Raw genomic sequence first — 16,439 nt, 5'->3', positions numbered from 1 at the left:
CTCACCTTTTTTCGACCCCTTGTAGCAACACAAACACAGAGAGGCCGGACTGAACATAAACACACAAGTCTCCTGTTTCTGTTTGTCCTTTGCAACGTGGTCACTAACGCTGCGAGTTTTGAGGCAAAACTGGGATGCTGAATTGTTTTTATATAATGTTCTTTTAAGGGACACAATTTTTGCACTGATGATGTACTTCATGTTTTTTTTATTGCTGGGTTTCCAACTGGATGTTTCTTCTTCTTTTTTTTTTTACTTTATTGAACAAAATTGAAATATACAAACAATGCAGACAAGTGTTCAATTGTATAATACAACAACAGAAAAACAATAATGTTGATTTAGATAAACAAGAAAAATAATAAATAACGAGGTCAACAAATAAAAAAAAAAAACACTTGTTCAAAATAAACTGGACTGTCTTGTAACTTTTTTTTTTTTTTTTACTGTTTCAAGGGTCTTCACATATGCTTTTAAATCAACCAAAAGCCCGGTGAAGTTGGGCGAATTTTTGTATTATCTTACATACATAAGTGAAAAAATTACCATATAAAATCAGTAAATCTAACTAGATGTTTCTCCAGTTTTGCATTTCAAGCGATGACATCGTGTAGTTTTCTCCAAGCAGCAGCACTAAAACATGCAGCTGTGATGGTTTCTGGGTTCGTGCGTGTTGACAGCATTACAGCCATCTATCTTCTGCAGCAGTGAGAAGTCATCCATGCTGTTTCGCTGTCATGCAGTTACTGAGATTGCAGTATGCAACTTTCTTTGTTCTTCCTGTTCTCAGTCATCTGTAGGTAGCCTCTGTTGGAGTGGTACCATTGATTAAGCTGTTTGTGCAGGTGGCACATTTCGCTGTCACTTGCTCTAATTGTGAGTGTGAAAAAACAGTGTTCAATCAACAGTTGACATTTGAGTGTTTGTCAGCAGACTGCTTCAGTCACGTCTTCCTCCTGTCATGGCTGGGAGGGAGATCTGGGAATAATTTTGGTTGACCAGGAAAGTCTAAAATACATGTCCAGCAGCAAGAATAGAAATATGGGAACACCTGCAGTACTTAGGGACATTTGTTTTGGCCACAGGATATCTCAAATGTTGACTTGAGGTGATGCATATTTTTTGTTTGAAGCAGTGGATTCAGCAGAGGTCCCTTTTCTTCTCTCCTTGTTAAGTCATGGATTTGTAGTCTCTGAAAAGTGAAGCCAATGTGGAAGTGGCTCATATAGCAATACCTTTGAGAGCCTCGAGTGGCTGGCTCCAATCCAATCTAGACTCCCATTAAAAAACTGTCAACTTCTCTAATAAAATATAAAGCCAATAAAAAAAAAAAATTATACAAGTCATTATGGTGTCATTAGCTCATTTCACTCCTTCTGAAAATAATTCCATAATTGATTAGATATTAAGTCTGAAAGAGGGTTTTGTTTGGGAGACCTGGGGGGACATAATATCCTCAGGCTCTCAGTAAGACCTATACCTCCCCAGCACCTCCAGATATGGTCACTTGTGGCTCCAAAATAAAAAATAAGATGGTGAAAGGCCAAAATGCCAACAGCAGTTTACAAAGCAGTGGGTTATGTGACTCTGGGTTACTGCTTGGTACATACAAGGCTGTTTTACCAAATTCAGTCTGCACTCTTGGTTACTGTGTAATTTAGTGCTTTTTAATGAGTGTGTGTGTGTGTGTGTGTGTGTGTGTGTGTGTGCACGCGCAAATGTGCGTGTGCCAGAGAATTCACTTTTGTAACTAAGGATTCATTGTTTTATTTAATTAAATCAAACCACAGACATGAAAATAAGTTGCCTCACTACACTGCAGCCAGTCACATCTTCCATTATTCATTATTTACCATTGGTAACGTACAAACATATTTTCCACAACAGCTCTCCTCTGAACATTATGCATTCACATGACACAACACAATGTCTGTCTGTCCCCTCTAAGCCCCGTGTTAAATACAGTGATTCATTTTCCTCCATGTTAATGAGGCTGTGTCCATAACCACACTAGTCTGTAACTGGAGAGAGAGAGGACTGTGGCTAGTTTTGTAGCAGATGTAACTGAGAAGTTGCCTTTACCAGTCTATTCCTACACATTTGGGTCATGCATGCATTAACCTGTATTTGGCCCAGGCAGAAGTGAATACTTTATTATTCAAATGTTTCCAACTCGTCCCGAGTGTATTTGGTCTTGTCTGGCTTGCAGCTAATCTTGATGTGGCCCACATTTTCTTCCCAAAATAGTTTATCCTCCTCCTTCACAGTAAATGACAGAAAAATGTAAACAGTTGTCTGGAAGCCGAAGCTATCGCATTTAAAAGCCGTGAGGACAGCGCCGAGGCAAACGCTGGGACGCCGGGCCCACCTTCATCTATCATGTTCTCAATGAAACCTTACAAAGAGAGCAGCTTTAACAGAGCTTATTATCTTCACTGAAGCAAATACCGGCAATTCGGTGCCATGTTCTCTGCGATGTGGAGGGTTTACTTGACAACTCATTGGTATTTTCACGTGATTGCAGTCCCAGAAGAAATGAGGCCCACCAGCACCCCCGAAGAACAAGAAAAAAGCATTTAGGTCAAAGTAGGAAGACTCGCAGTCTCTGCTGTGGCGTGGCGTGGCGTGGCCCTCCAGGCAGACCTCAGTGCTCGAGTAGATAAATCCAGTGTGACACAGCAGTCATTTCCCCCCGCAGGACCTACAACACACCTTATAGGACAGGATGAGAACGATGAGAGGAACCTGCTTGTTTTTCCCAAAGTTGCTCATTTCCTCTTGGAGTTTTGCTCTACCGCTGCAGTGTACAGTACAGTCTTTGTTTGCATCTTTTTATTACATTGTTCATGTCAAATTGTTTTCCTCAGTTGAAGAAGGGTCGGCATGACTAACCGGGCGCCTGTTTAACAAGAGTGTACTCGTGGCTTATGTGCAGGGACATAACTTGTAGATAAAAATGGAAACCATGTGAGTTTGCAGCTTGTGTGTGTATCTAACATTTGAAATCCCCAGAAGGGAACAAAGCTGCTTTTCAAGGACGAGCCAGCTAGTGTTTTCTCTCTCCGTCCTCAGATGTTCAGGTTAATGAATATAAACTGTCTGTTTAGTATTTCCACAAGTTAGAACTGAACAACTGGGACAGGGAAAACTTTATCTTCTGAAGTTACACCAGTGGAAGAAACTGCAACTTCATCCTTAAGAGAGCTTTGGCTGTTATCATATATATTTAATTTGTTATAGCCAATTTTTCCTCATCAAGTCCTTCTTAATTTTCCTCCTAACCAACTAACTTTGTCAGATAAAAAGGCAAAGTGGAATTGGTGTTGAATATGCAAAGCTATCCCCCCTGTATAATTTGCAGGCTTGATCATGCTGCAAGCGGTTGGATCAGATCTCGGTACATGCGAACATTTAGCCGAACATCTGCCTCTTGTTGCTGTAATTTGCTTCACCACCATCTGTTAGGCACTGGCTGGAAGCACCAACAAAGATATACATCTATCTTGTTATAAACCCGTAATGGCATCCTCTCCTCCCAAATACACTAATTAGCCGTATTTGGTGATATTCTCTACATATTTTCAAAAACTAATACATCCCGACATACCCCCTGGTGAAGGTTTATGACAAGATAACAGGGCACTGACAATTTAGGTCAGCAGTATGATCATTTTTGCAGCTGAACTTAATGTGGCATGTTTCGGAGTCATTTTGAGGATTACAAGCGTCTTTTCTTGTGTTTTTAATGAAAATGTCTGTTTTAACCCACTCGCTGTGTGCTCAACATTTTCTCCTGTGTTTTTGTCTCCGTGCCACAGATCAGACTCGTACAGCTGTCGTTCTGCATTGGCGGCACGCTGTGAGGAAAGACTCCACTCCGCTGTGCCTCGGCGCTCCTCAGACACTTGTCCTTGACTTCCAAATGCTGTGTGTCGATTGTCATGCCACTCGCCTTCTGTGAGTTATGACGACGGCTGCTTCATTGACTCAGGAAAGAGGCTCCTCCTCTGCTCGCCAGTGAGCAAATCACATGATGTAATGAAGAAGGGTCCTGAAAGTCTGCTCTTCAAGGAGTCTGCCAGCAGGATATGAGTATTTTGAGCCCTGTGACAGATAACAAATCAAACCTTGTGGGAATTGTGGGAGGCCCAGAAGAATACTCCAGAGCCATGCAGTCTGAGGAGCTATTCAGCAGGAAACTCAAAGCCCTGAATGGTAGCATGGGACCACCAGCCTCCGGCATGCAGGGGAAACCTGATGGTGCAGGCAAAACAAATGGTACTCCAGCCATGCCTAAAATGGGTGTCAGGGCCCGGGTGACAGAATGGCCGCCAAGGAAAGATGGATGGGACGGACGGCCTTCACCGAACTACCAGAGTGTGATACCAATATTTCAGAATGGCCAGCAGGAACATACTGTGGAAATACTGGAGCAAGGCGAGGCGGTCTGTCTGGAGGTGGACTACACAAACAAATACACACTGAGTGACCTTCTCAGCCACTCCCCGCTCAAGGGTCTCCACCCTATCCGTCAACGTAGCAACAGCGATGTCACCATAAGTGACATTGACTCTGAGGACATAATGGACCAGAACGCTGTCAACCCAAACACTGGAGCCTCTCTGCACCGTGAGTACGGAAGCACATCCTCCATCGACCGTCAGGGCCTGAGTAGTGATGGCTTCTTCACCATGCTGAGGGGCTACCGAGTGGACACCATGGACCACCGTAGCATACCACCTTTGGGTTTCCCAGAGTTGTTGCGCTGTGACGCCTCGCTCTCCCCCAGCCTGCAGACAGCGGCCCAAATCGCCAGGGGTGAGATAGTCCACATTCCAGGCTATGATTACATAGACAACTCGGTCCTCTACAGCCGGGAACGGGAGAAGTCCTTCATGAGGCGTCTTAAGTCGGAGTCATCTGAAACGTCTCTGTTCAGGAAACTGCGGACCATTAAGAGTGAGAGTGACGCACTGCGGCTCTCAATAGAGGATGACCGGAGGCCGCTCAGCTTCCAAAAATGCTTCGCCCACTATGACGTCCAAAGCGTTCTTTTTAACATCAGTGAGGCGGTAGCGAGCAGAGCTAACCTGAGCCAGAGGAAGAACACTACCACTGGGGCTTCAGCTGCCTCAGCTGGAATTGGACCTGGAGCTATTGGAGTTTCCGGACCTGGACCTGCGCCTGCGCCTGCACCTGCACCTGCACCTGGACCTGGACCTGGGGCGGGGGCCGGGGCAGATGGTGGAGCAGCAGGATGTAGCAGTGGAAATCCCCCTATGTTTGAGTCTCCACTGGGCAGCAGGGAGGACTTGAACCCCAAGGAGAACCTGGACGCAGACGATGGAGACGGGAAGAGCAACAGCTTAGCGTTGAACTGTCCACACTTTCGCAATGAGATCGGCGGTGAGGGTGAGCGAAAGATCTCCCTCTCCAGAGCCAACAGTGCCAACTACAGTGGTATGTCAGAGAGCTGCTCCTTTGAGTCTTCTCTAAGTTCCCACTGCACCAACGCGGGAGTCTCTGTCCTGGAGGTTCCTCGAGAAAACCAGCCAATCCACAGGGAGAAGGTCAAACGCTACATCATTGAGCACATCGACCTTGGAGCATACTACTACCACAAATACTTCTACGGGAGAGGTAAATAACGCTAATGATAAATGCATTCGTTTTGAGTTTACAGCGGATATGATGCAGTGAAATCTGGGTGGCTGTGTTTATTAAACTATCCAGGCCAAATCCATTTCCTTGAAACAAGGCCATTCAAAATGGCCTGTAAGAGTTCCCAACTGGAACAGTCCGCTCATAGGGTCAGAAATGACGGCCCAGTTATTTTTGTAGGACCACATGTAATAAGGTCCAGAACAATAGCAGTCTTGTGTTGGGTGCGAGGGTGTGTGTTTCACTTCCTCGGCAGATGAGCGGTCATGTCCTCTCTGTGATATTAGCCCGAACCCTGCCGAGAGGCTCTGATTAGACATGTGAGAAGAGAGAGGTGAGGCAGAGGTTGTGCTGCAGCTGTTCCCCGTGGGGACCGCGGGGGTGTGAGGATACTTCTTATGAAACTTTAGGGTCAGCAGAACTACGCCAAGGTCCCAGCTCTCCTCATTAAAACACCTTTGTGATTGATGCTGGAAATACCGTGCCGACCCAGACTCATCGCCACATTATACATATCTGTTTTTCTCACTGTCTGCACCGTCTGTACTGGCTGCTCTCAGCAGATTGGATTACCCCTCCTTAAATCCCCCCCAGAAAACAGCTGCTTCACCTTTCACACTCAGAGATGCCTGAACTTCTTCAAAAAGATATTCGGTATTAAAATATTCTGTGGTGTGACGGTGTTTAACTCCAGTCGAGGCTCAACTTACAGTATATTTGAATGTACCTTTGAGCTCACTCTGATGATCATTTACTGTGAAATGTTGCCTCACTCTCTACTCACCCTAAAACTGGCGCTATTATATTTTCTATTTAACCTCATTTTGCAGGCTAATGTGTAACTGCAAGGCCTTGTTGTCATATTTCATTTTAATGTTCAAACTTTTACAGAAGATGCTTTTTTCACAGCATGTGGATTGAGGCCTTGCCCTTTTTTCACGAGGTGTTTTATTGCATCGACAGGTCTGTCATGACCTGTGCTTCACCGCAAACACACACTCACACAAACATGGCTGTGTGTCACCACTTTACGACAAGCTTTTATCAACCTGTGCCGTGTATTGATCCAATTGATTGCCTAAAGCCCTTCTTCCCTTAGCAACCGGAGTGTTTCTCCTCAGGCTGCCCGAGTGGACACAACATTTCCTCCACATTAAAATATGCAATAGATGGTAAGATAGGATACCTGAAATAAAATTTAGAGGATTTATTGTAGGACTTTTTAGAGATTTTAAAGATATTTTTGCACTGAGGACTGGCAGGAAGACAGTGAAGCATCATTATTTAACACGCCAGTCAAAGCCATCCATTTTGCAACCTTTGGCAAATTGTCAACACCATGTGATGAGCACCAGTGACCCGTTGAAGAAACGCGTTGACAAAAAGCTTTCCTCCACAGTCAACGATGTCTCGCTCACTGTGCTGTCAGTATTTGGGTGCCTCGTGGCCTCCTGTGCTAGACAGCCTTCCTACCACCATTTGACCCTGCGCCTCACAGAGCACTTCCCCTCAGTCCACCGTCCTTGACAATCCATGCATTCTTCAGACAGTTAACCCCCCTTTGCCTCCATACCGTGAATTTATTATTCATGCCGATGCGCGCTTTGCCCCGCCATTGATGCCACAGTGACAAGAAGCAGCGTATTTTACACTGCAAGCACTACGTGGCATGGATGCAGTATTTAAACTTCAAGAGAAATCTCCCTGGCAATGTCAGTGCATTGGTTCCCTGCTGAGGTTATTCTTTTGTTGTCTGCTGAATCCAGGTCTTTCTACCTGGCTTTAACTTGGATTAGGGAGTGTTTACTCAAGGCACCACGATGTGTGTCCTCACACACACAGTTACAAAAAACACTATTTATGTCAACACAGAAATTAGGACCGTAGGTTTTTAAAATGCTTACTACTGACAAATGTCTGAAGCCCTGCCAGTAACCACCATCGTGGTCACTGAATTTTTCATTACATCACACAGTATAAACTGCTGGAAAGAACAAACAACAGCCTGACCAGAAATATGCTGAAACACTTCATCCTCTCAGGAGCATCAGTATAATCAGTAAATTTCATGGCAATCTGACCATCAGATTATTATAAATTTACTATTCAAATTAACATCCAGACCTCAGGCTGTCAAAAGAGCAAAGCATCATTGAGTGTCAACAAATTCAAAAGTATTCATCCTTCAGGGGGTACAAAGGTGGCAGAGAAATGTAATGACTATCTGCCCGTCATATTTTGTCATTTTTGTGCTCACTGGAAAGGTGCGTGTGTGCGTGTGCGTGCGTGTGCGTGTGTGTGCGATAAACCGTCATAGATCAAAAGAGAAAATTCTGAGGGGTCACCAAAATAATTTTTCAGGGAGCACACGTTATCAAATATATTAATCCCATGGCAGTCTGGCCTGTAACTGTTTACATAACCCGTCCCTGATTGAATTGTTGGAGTAATGGATTTACTGACCACCAATATCTTCAGGCCCTCCCTGAAACTGAGATAATATTTATAATTTTTTTTTTATTATTTATTAAAATTACTTTGTAAATTGTTCAGATCGCCTTACAAATTGTATAAAGTATGTTAAATTGGTGGACAAAAACCTCCTGGACAGAGGGGACATCATGGTGGCTCTGTGGTTTAATGTCCACAGCGCAGTGGAACCATATTGACCTGGGTTTCAATGTAGCCAGGAAACTTTTCTGTCTCACCTCAAATGTATTTTCACCCTACACAGTCATTTACATAATATGCAAACCAATAAGCCATTAAAACAAACGCTAAAGCTTAACTGTTGAATTATTTCATTGTAGTATAATTATAAATCCTAGGTTTGCTATAGAGTCAGAGGCTAAATAGGTGTCTGTTGTATCGTGAGTCGTGTGTCAATTGAGAGTCCTAAAAAATAATTTCTTATGCTCTGGTCATCCTGAAGGTCAGTGGATTTCAGGTTTGCATGGGTAGAGATCATAAATGCTTCACTGCAGAATGAAAAACTGACATACATTTTTTTTTAATACATTTTGACCAAATGTATTATTATAGTCCGAAATCCATCATTAATTATATTGAAGAAGACATTGTTAAAGTCTGTAATGATACTCTGTTCTGCATGCGTCTGTATAGTGCTAAACATACCGCTGTGTGGATTATGCTTCTGTATGCTGCTGTAGCGAAAAAAAATTCCCCTCGGGGATTAATAAAGTAAATACCTACCTACCTACCTTATCTGGGTCAGATGGGGTCACAGTTTTCTGGCCTGTATATTTAATTTTTTTTACTTTTTAATTCCCACCGCTACAACGACAAGTCAGATATCCCAAATCCCAAACTCAATCAATTTTGAATTTACGCTGGATCCCTGCTGCTCTCTGTAAGCAACGTCAGAGCTCGGCCATGGTCAATACACAGAGTGTTTATGTGATTAAATAAATATGGGGACTCGATAATATAAACTAATATTCTGCTGAAGCAAAATCAGTGATTTGATTAAGATCTGATCAAGGTTATAGATTTTTTTTTTGTCAATTAAGTGAAGTTGATGTCAACAATTAATTCAGAGCTTGTGTAATTCTGATCTTTCTTGCTTTGTCCTCAGAGCATCAAAACTATTTTGGGGTCGATGACAATCTGGGACCTGTGGCAGTCAGCGTCCGCAGGGAGAAGCTGGATGAAGGGAAGGAGAAAGAAGGAATGCAGTACAACTATCGGGTCACCTTCAGAACCAGCCAGGTAACTGTGATACACTGACATGCCCTTTTTCCTCTACATGTATTATGGATGCACGGCAGGAGAACCCGACATGACTTGTCGCTCTATCAAAGCAGTGTTAATCTGCAGGAACATCGATATTTCATATTTCTCATATATTGCATTCAGCAAGACACGTTACGTTTCCTCAGCTTAGTGCTCAGTTAAGCAGTACAAGAGTCCAGGAATGCTTCAGTACCCCTTAAAACAAGGAGGCCTCCTTCTAAAATCTGCTCCGAGCATCCTAATGTGTCCACTGATTTCTGTGCCACTTGTGATTCACTTGGCCAGTCGTGCAGACACTGACACAGTCTGTCGGAGTTGGTGGGACCGTCCTCGTTCGCTCACACTGTCACACAAACACGCACACACACATAATTACGCACAACATGATTAATCCGCAAACTGAGATACATAGCCTCAGTGTCCCTGGTGGTACCGAAAGCGCTACTTGATTGATGCTGGTTGATCTCATTCACTGAATAATTCAGGTGCAACAGATGCGTCAGGCAGGGAAATGTCACTGATATCCAGCACCATTCTTGGTTTGAAGCACCACTCCCACGAAAAAACAATGTATCTGGGTCATGGTAGCCCTGCAAGTAGCACGCAGACAGTGTCTTAACTCCCCAACCACTGGAGCGTCTATTTGCATGTACTCCCATTATTTAGCCTCGGCGCGCTCTCTGCATCTCTGTCCCGCTCTCACTCTCCCTTTCCCTCTAAGTCTGTTAAATAATCTGCTTTTCAGAAAGCCTCTCTGTCGGACATCCATTGACTGCTGACACTCGTGTCCACAGGCTACGCGGATTGAAATTGGATTTATTCGATGTATGTGAATGTGTCTGTAATGTTTCAAACAACAACACAGGGCTCCAGAGTGGGTGTTTGTAAGCTGTTTATTTTACTGGCACATTAATGGTCTTAATCATAAAAAAAACACTTAACATCAAGCACTCAGTTAGCCTCTCAATTATTTATAATGTGAGCACCTAACGCTATCCACTGGAGTCATAACCGAGCCATTGCCCTCAATCATAAGTCAGCATATGAGAACATATGCAGACCTCACCGTAACACATTGTTCAAGTAGGATGTTATACAACACATTGCAGACAGTTAACTCCACTGATCTGTTGTTTCCTGTCAGCTGACCACCCTGCGTGGAGCCATCCTGGAGGACGCCATTCCATCCACGGCGCGACACGGGACGGCCCGTGGCCTGCCGCTTAAAGAAGTGCTTGAATACGTCATCCCTGAGCTGAATATCCAATGTCTGAGGCTGGCCCTCAACTCTCCCAAGGTCCCGGAGCAGCTCCTCAAGCTGGACGAGCAAGGGGTGAGTACAGCACGAGATGTTCTCTTGGGGTCAAGGTTTCGAGTACTACCACATTCTTACTGCTGCTGCTGATGATGATCTTACAGCACTCGCGTGGCTTAATTTTGTCAAGCAGGTGTAAAAGGAATATTTAGTTATTTTGGGAAATATATAGATTTGTTTTTTGGATGGAAGCCAATGTGTAAAACTACCATTTTTGGCTATATGGGAGGTCATGTGCAGGACTGTTACACAATGGCTCGCCACAGAGTCTGGTCAACCAGCACTACAGCAAGTCACTGCATCCGAAATTGTGCATCCACCCTCGTAAAATCACTAATTTGTGTTATACTTTGCTTTTTGTACCAATAGAGCGTGCAAGATGTAGCATGTTAATTAGGGAACTTAGTGGTGCTCTTCATGCTAAGCTAAGCATTAAAGCCAACTGCCGGTTTATTCTAAAATATTTAATCAGCAGATTCGAGAGTGGTATCTTTTCATATAACTCTTGAAAAGAAAAAAGAAAAAATTCCTTTATGGAGGGTGCAGTTATAGTTCATTCCCTCTTCAAAGATTTTCCAGTTTTAGGCCATCAGTGTAACATGTCAGTACTAGGAACAATGTGTTCAATCAAACGACTGATATTAATGTTAATGTAAGGCTTTAATGTTTAAGGTATAACTGTCTCTCTTTCAGACATTTGCGTCACTTGGGGAGGGAAACTGAGGAAGGATTAACTTCAGATAGCAGATACTTTTGTCCCACATGAGGGCTGCTTATTACAGATAGATAACACAGGGTCCCGGGAGGAGGCATACGACACACAATATCACACTGAAATAGGATCAATGGAAATCCCGCACTCTCTGAAGCCGGTATCGACTTTTTTTTTTTTGACACACTTGTTCCGCTGATAGGATACTCAGACACAAGCTAAAGTACCCCCCTTTTGACATCTTACTTCGACTGAGAGCAGGTGATTTGGTATTCTGCCGAGATGGCTGAAGGTGTCATCTTGGATTATCTCTCTTTAAGTAAAATTGCAGATAGTGATATAGGCTCTCTATAATCACAGGTGTCAGAGAGATTCATTGTGCGATCTCAAGGCCTTTTTAATTTATTATCTAATGAAACTGTAAGACAGAAAGGAGAGTGGAAGGATCAGACCAGTGGTGTATTGCTTGTTTTTGCTATCAGAGAATTGGCTGCTTATTAGTTTAATTACATTCGTTAGCATGCGCCCATCCTTCCAATTGACAGGGGAAAGGCTCTTATAATAGAAAGTGTCAGCCATGTCCCTCCTGAATGTTAGGATTTTGTTACACACATAAACAAGAGCAGTGTAGTGTCCCCTCCAAAGCGAGTTAGAGGCACTCAGGATGGCAGACTTTGTGAGTCCAATTATGGCAAAGTAACTTTAAGTAAGTGCTTTGGACAAGTTCTTCCTGCCAGATCTAAAAGGAGGCGTTTGTTCACCTGCAATGCAACGCACTGCCTTTGGTATGAGAGTCTGTCTGCAGATACAGACTTTGATACAAGACTGAAATTTACAAACAGGAGGGAGAAAAAAAAGCAATCAAATAATCTAAGAAAGTTCTCTCAGAGGAGGACTGCCCAACGCCTAAGTGGGGCTTAAAGCTTGTCCAACTGGCACTCCTCCTCATAGACCTCAAACCGAACACCCAGCGGAAGCCAGTTTTATATTTGGACATCGGTATTTTTGTACACTCCTGTTTTAATCATTAATGTTATGTATGCAGTGCAAATGTTTGATGTCAAGCACCCCTTAATCTGCTTTTTAACCAAGCTGGACTTTGACTGGCCCTCTGATGTGTTTATGTGTGGAAGCTAATATTGGAGAGGAAGATCTGCAGCGCCGTCATCTGCTAAAACTGTTTTGTCTTTATCTGAGGAGTTGTGTGGATGTAAGCACTACTTAGGAGACGTTAGCCCTTTTTTTGGTACTTGAGTGTGTTTGTGTATTAAGCAACTTCTGCGGGTGCGAACAGAAAGCTTACAGAGTGAGTGAAAGTATCCTGGAGCGAGACGGCCTTTGTAATATCCTCATGATCAGTTCAACAGAGAAAACATCCCAGAAAACAGGAGTGTGGATTGCACTGTAATGGCCGTAGATGTAAGAAGAAAACAGAGCACATGGAAATGTATTTCAGATCAGTGTGTGCAGGTGCACTGGAAAAAGCATTGGGCAGTTAATCAGATTTATGAGATGTGATATTAGGTGATAAAATATATTTTTCTAAAAAAAGCCATTGATTTTAAATGTGTATTTATCTTTTCCATCTGAAGTCTAAAATCTGTAAAATGACAGAATTCATGTTTAATGAAAACTGTTTATCAGTTTTTAAATTAAAAATGTCATTTTCCACTTAAATTAATTATTCTTGATAATAAAGACTGTGTGTAAACCAGAGAAGGCTGGCCCGCAGGTGTCTGCAAATGTAATCAAATGAAATAGTGTTTTTGTGAAATCAAAGACATCATCAAGGAAGTCAAAGAAAGGCCACTAATCTTTCCCTTTCAGGAATGTTGAACAAATTACCGTCTTCCTAACCTAGAAAGCATATCTGCTTTGCTCTCATTTTATAACATAAACAAAGACAGAGTGCCGGGCATTTTGCGTTCAAGTTTTCCAGCAGTCTCGAAATGGTCAACAAGAACAGCCTTCGCAGGTCCATGAATTAATCTCCTGATGCCCACAGCGACAGCTCAACTCTCAAGTACAACTCAGGCTTAGGGAGTATAAGTTAAATGTGATTTGTTCCACAAGTTCAAGAGAACAATCTACCTCCTACTGTGGCTGTTATTGCAGTGCAACAAAGAAATCACCTATCCCAGATGTAAATCAATCCCCTGTCATTATAGTGAAAGTAGAGGAAGTTGCTGAATTAATGCGGAGACCAGGATGTTCCTCTTTTTTTATATAAATATTTCTGCAGCTAAATTTAAACACGTCAGCCCTAAAAAAACATTGTAGATGTTTGTGTAATGGAGCCATGTTTTGGATATTTTGCTGCAATAGGACACTGCAGTGCAGACAGATGTCACAGCAGTGTGGCATGTCGTGTTAGGACATTGCTGTGTCCCTCAGGTGCATCTCAGAGCCCTCCAGAGGGAACATTGTCCTCATTTCTCTCTCATCTCAATAAGTATCTAAAAGAAAGAGCGAGTCTACGTTTTTTAACACCCTGCAGCTCCAGACCGATAGAGCGAGAGGAATGTCGAGGAAAGGGAAAGATAACTGCTTTCTATGCACAGATTTTTGTCTGGATCCATTAAATAACTGTTTCTTTAAAGGCTGACGCTGATGCCACCAAAAAAAAGTCCTCAAAGCTAGTTACACAATGAGCTTCACCTCAGGACACTTCTAATATTTATATGTGTTATGTGTCCTGATGTGTTTGCACTTTTCAAATTCACACCAAAGGGACACTGTGCTTGTCCTCGCCGTTGGCCGGCCTGTTAAGAGGAGCAGAAGGTTAAGTGAGTCCATATAATACCGGATCAAAAATAGAAGACCACATCATTGCACATCATGCCATTTCCACTGGGCTTGATGGTATAATAGCTTTCTGTCACCACAGGAGCTTTAGTGCAGGGCAGGCTGCCTGATAGAGGAAGTCACCATGACAACAGTGTCAGGAGCTCACCGGGAGCTGATAACCTGTAACGGTGGAAAAAGACAATTCCAATTTGTTACCATATTTAGACCATTTGGTTGCTTTCACATTCAGAGAGAGTTTTCCGCCCAGCCGTGCTGACACATTGACCCTGGGTCAAGATAAAAGTGCAGCTATGAATACCGGGTTACAGGTGTCAAACAAAGGGGGATGTTTTCTTTCATGCATTTTTCTTTCCCCCTCCCCTTTTGATTCTTTTTCTTGGCCGGCATCAAGACGCCATAAAAGATTCATGTTGGTAGAGAGGGCTCTCACGCTCACGGCGCAAGAAGAATCACTGCAGATGTTTTATGTCTTCCTGTCTCTCCAGGAGACAAGTTCATATCAAACCTGTCATTTCTGCAAAATATTAAAGCTTGTGGTAAAAACCTGTGAGATTTGGCTTTCTTTTCTATGACTATGAATACTCTTTGTGAATAAGACACACATATATGTATTGTGACATCTTTGTCCAACAATGACTGAACGGAGAGTATAATTTGAGCCATTCGGTGCCTCTTACTAGTATTTTACTGCTACAATAAGAGCTTACTTATCAAACCAAAGTATTGCTTAAAGAGGAGGTCTTTAAGGAAGGCTTAAAATGCTATTGCTGGCAGCTTATGCAGTGTTCTGCCATGGACTAAGGCTATTCTATTATATGTCTGTAATTCACTCCCTTGTTGCTCCACAGCTGCTTTTAAGTAGCAGCTAATAGCTCGGCTTGATTTATGCAGTGCTCGGCGCTCCTAGGAGTTCATAGCCTGGCTTCACAAAAGGGGATTTCAGCTCTCTCCTAGAAGGGTTATGAAGGCCTTCACATTAGCTGCGACATGATGGAAAGTGGGCACTCGCACGCTGTGAGTGCATAATGAACAGTACGTATGAGTGTGGTGTATGTGATACATAACAGCGACAGGAAATTATACTTACTCGCTGAGTGTCCGTGTACGTTCCTCGTTGCAGCTGAGCTTCCAGCACAAGGTGGGAGTGCTTTACTGCAAGGCGGGCCAGAGCACGGAGGAAGAGATGTACAACAACGAGAGTGCTGGACCGGCGCTGGAGGAGTTCTTGGATCTGCTCGGCCAGAGGGTGCGCCTCAAAGGCTTCACCAAGTACAGAGCTCAGCTGGATAACAAGAGTGAGATAAAACACACATCACACACCAAACTAAACATTCACAAAGTGCAAGCCCACACACTCCTCAATCTGCTGAGTGCAGATGCTCTGCTATGTTGCATATTGCTTTTTGGGGGGCTGTTGTGCATCTTCAATCATGATTTTCCTTTCAATTACGTCATCAGATTATCTAACTGACCTTTTGATATGAGACCCGAGACCCTGAACGCCCTGTCCTCTCTTACAGCCGACTCTACCGGTACACACTCTCTTTACACGACCTATAAGGACTACGAGCTGATGTTTCACGTGTCCACCATGCTCCCCTACACGCCCAACAACCGACAGCAGGTCAGTAAACTGGACGCTTCACGCTCTATCCCCGACAGCAGGCCACCATATTTGCTCTTCTGTGTGGTAAGCCGGCGTCTAATGGTTATAATAAGTCCCTGAGCAGCTTCCTTTTAGGATATCTTCAATCCCGACTCCTGCCAGTCTTCCCCAGAGACTCATTTCGCCACGGTAATGACCTATCAGTTGAAAGCATGAGCATTACCATGGTGACGGTACCCCATAGTAGGATTTTAATCAATGCATCCCCAGGGGCTGGACCTGGCGTGGTATTAGATGGGCCTCTGTGTCTGCGCTAACAAGTGGAATTAAGTGGATGTGGTGGTGGACGGACCGATAAAGACGAGAATACAGAGGTTCACCATGTTAGTGTGCACTACTTGTATGGAAGTACTTTTTGAGCCCATAATACAACCTGTAGGTACAAACCTGTAGCGATATTACCCGCAAATATACCGAAGGAAGAATAGGGCAGAGAAACACAGCAGAGACCCGATCTATTAAGTGCCTCTAAAAGGTGTGATTGGCAGGATTTGGGGGTGGGCTCTTTCTCTTTTCTTTTCTCT

At 43.5% G+C, this 16,439-nt stretch overlaps 1 protein-coding gene across 3 annotated transcripts in view; it reads left to right on the top strand.

Annotated features, from left to right (window-relative positions):
- sipa1l2 (signal induced proliferation associated 1 like 2) overlaps window positions 1-16,439 on the top strand; it is an 80,009-nt gene that overhangs the window by 24,535 nt on the left and 39,035 nt on the right. For all 3 annotated transcript variants that reach the window (XM_069145057.1, XM_069145059.1, XM_069145058.1), the window contains exons 2-6: window positions 3,819-5,640; window positions 9,257-9,390; window positions 10,559-10,747; window positions 15,370-15,544; window positions 15,770-15,873. In XM_069145057.1, coding sequence (XP_069001158.1) covers window positions 4,089-5,640; window positions 9,257-9,390; window positions 10,559-10,747; window positions 15,370-15,544; window positions 15,770-15,873 — 2,154 coding nt within the window. In that variant the 5' untranslated portion in view covers window positions 3,819-4,088. The remainder of the gene's footprint in view (window positions 1-3,818; window positions 5,641-9,256; window positions 9,391-10,558; window positions 10,748-15,369; window positions 15,545-15,769; window positions 15,874-16,439) is intronic.

This window comes from Embiotoca jacksoni, unplaced genomic scaffold (assembly GCF_022577435.1).
Source record: "Embiotoca jacksoni isolate LCO1_2020_lvr unplaced genomic scaffold, fEmbJac1.0.p SCAF_12, whole genome shotgun sequence".
Lineage (NCBI taxonomy): Eukaryota > Metazoa > Chordata > Actinopteri > Embiotocidae > Embiotoca > Embiotoca jacksoni.
This window is presented reverse-complemented; position numbering and strand designations above follow the sequence as displayed.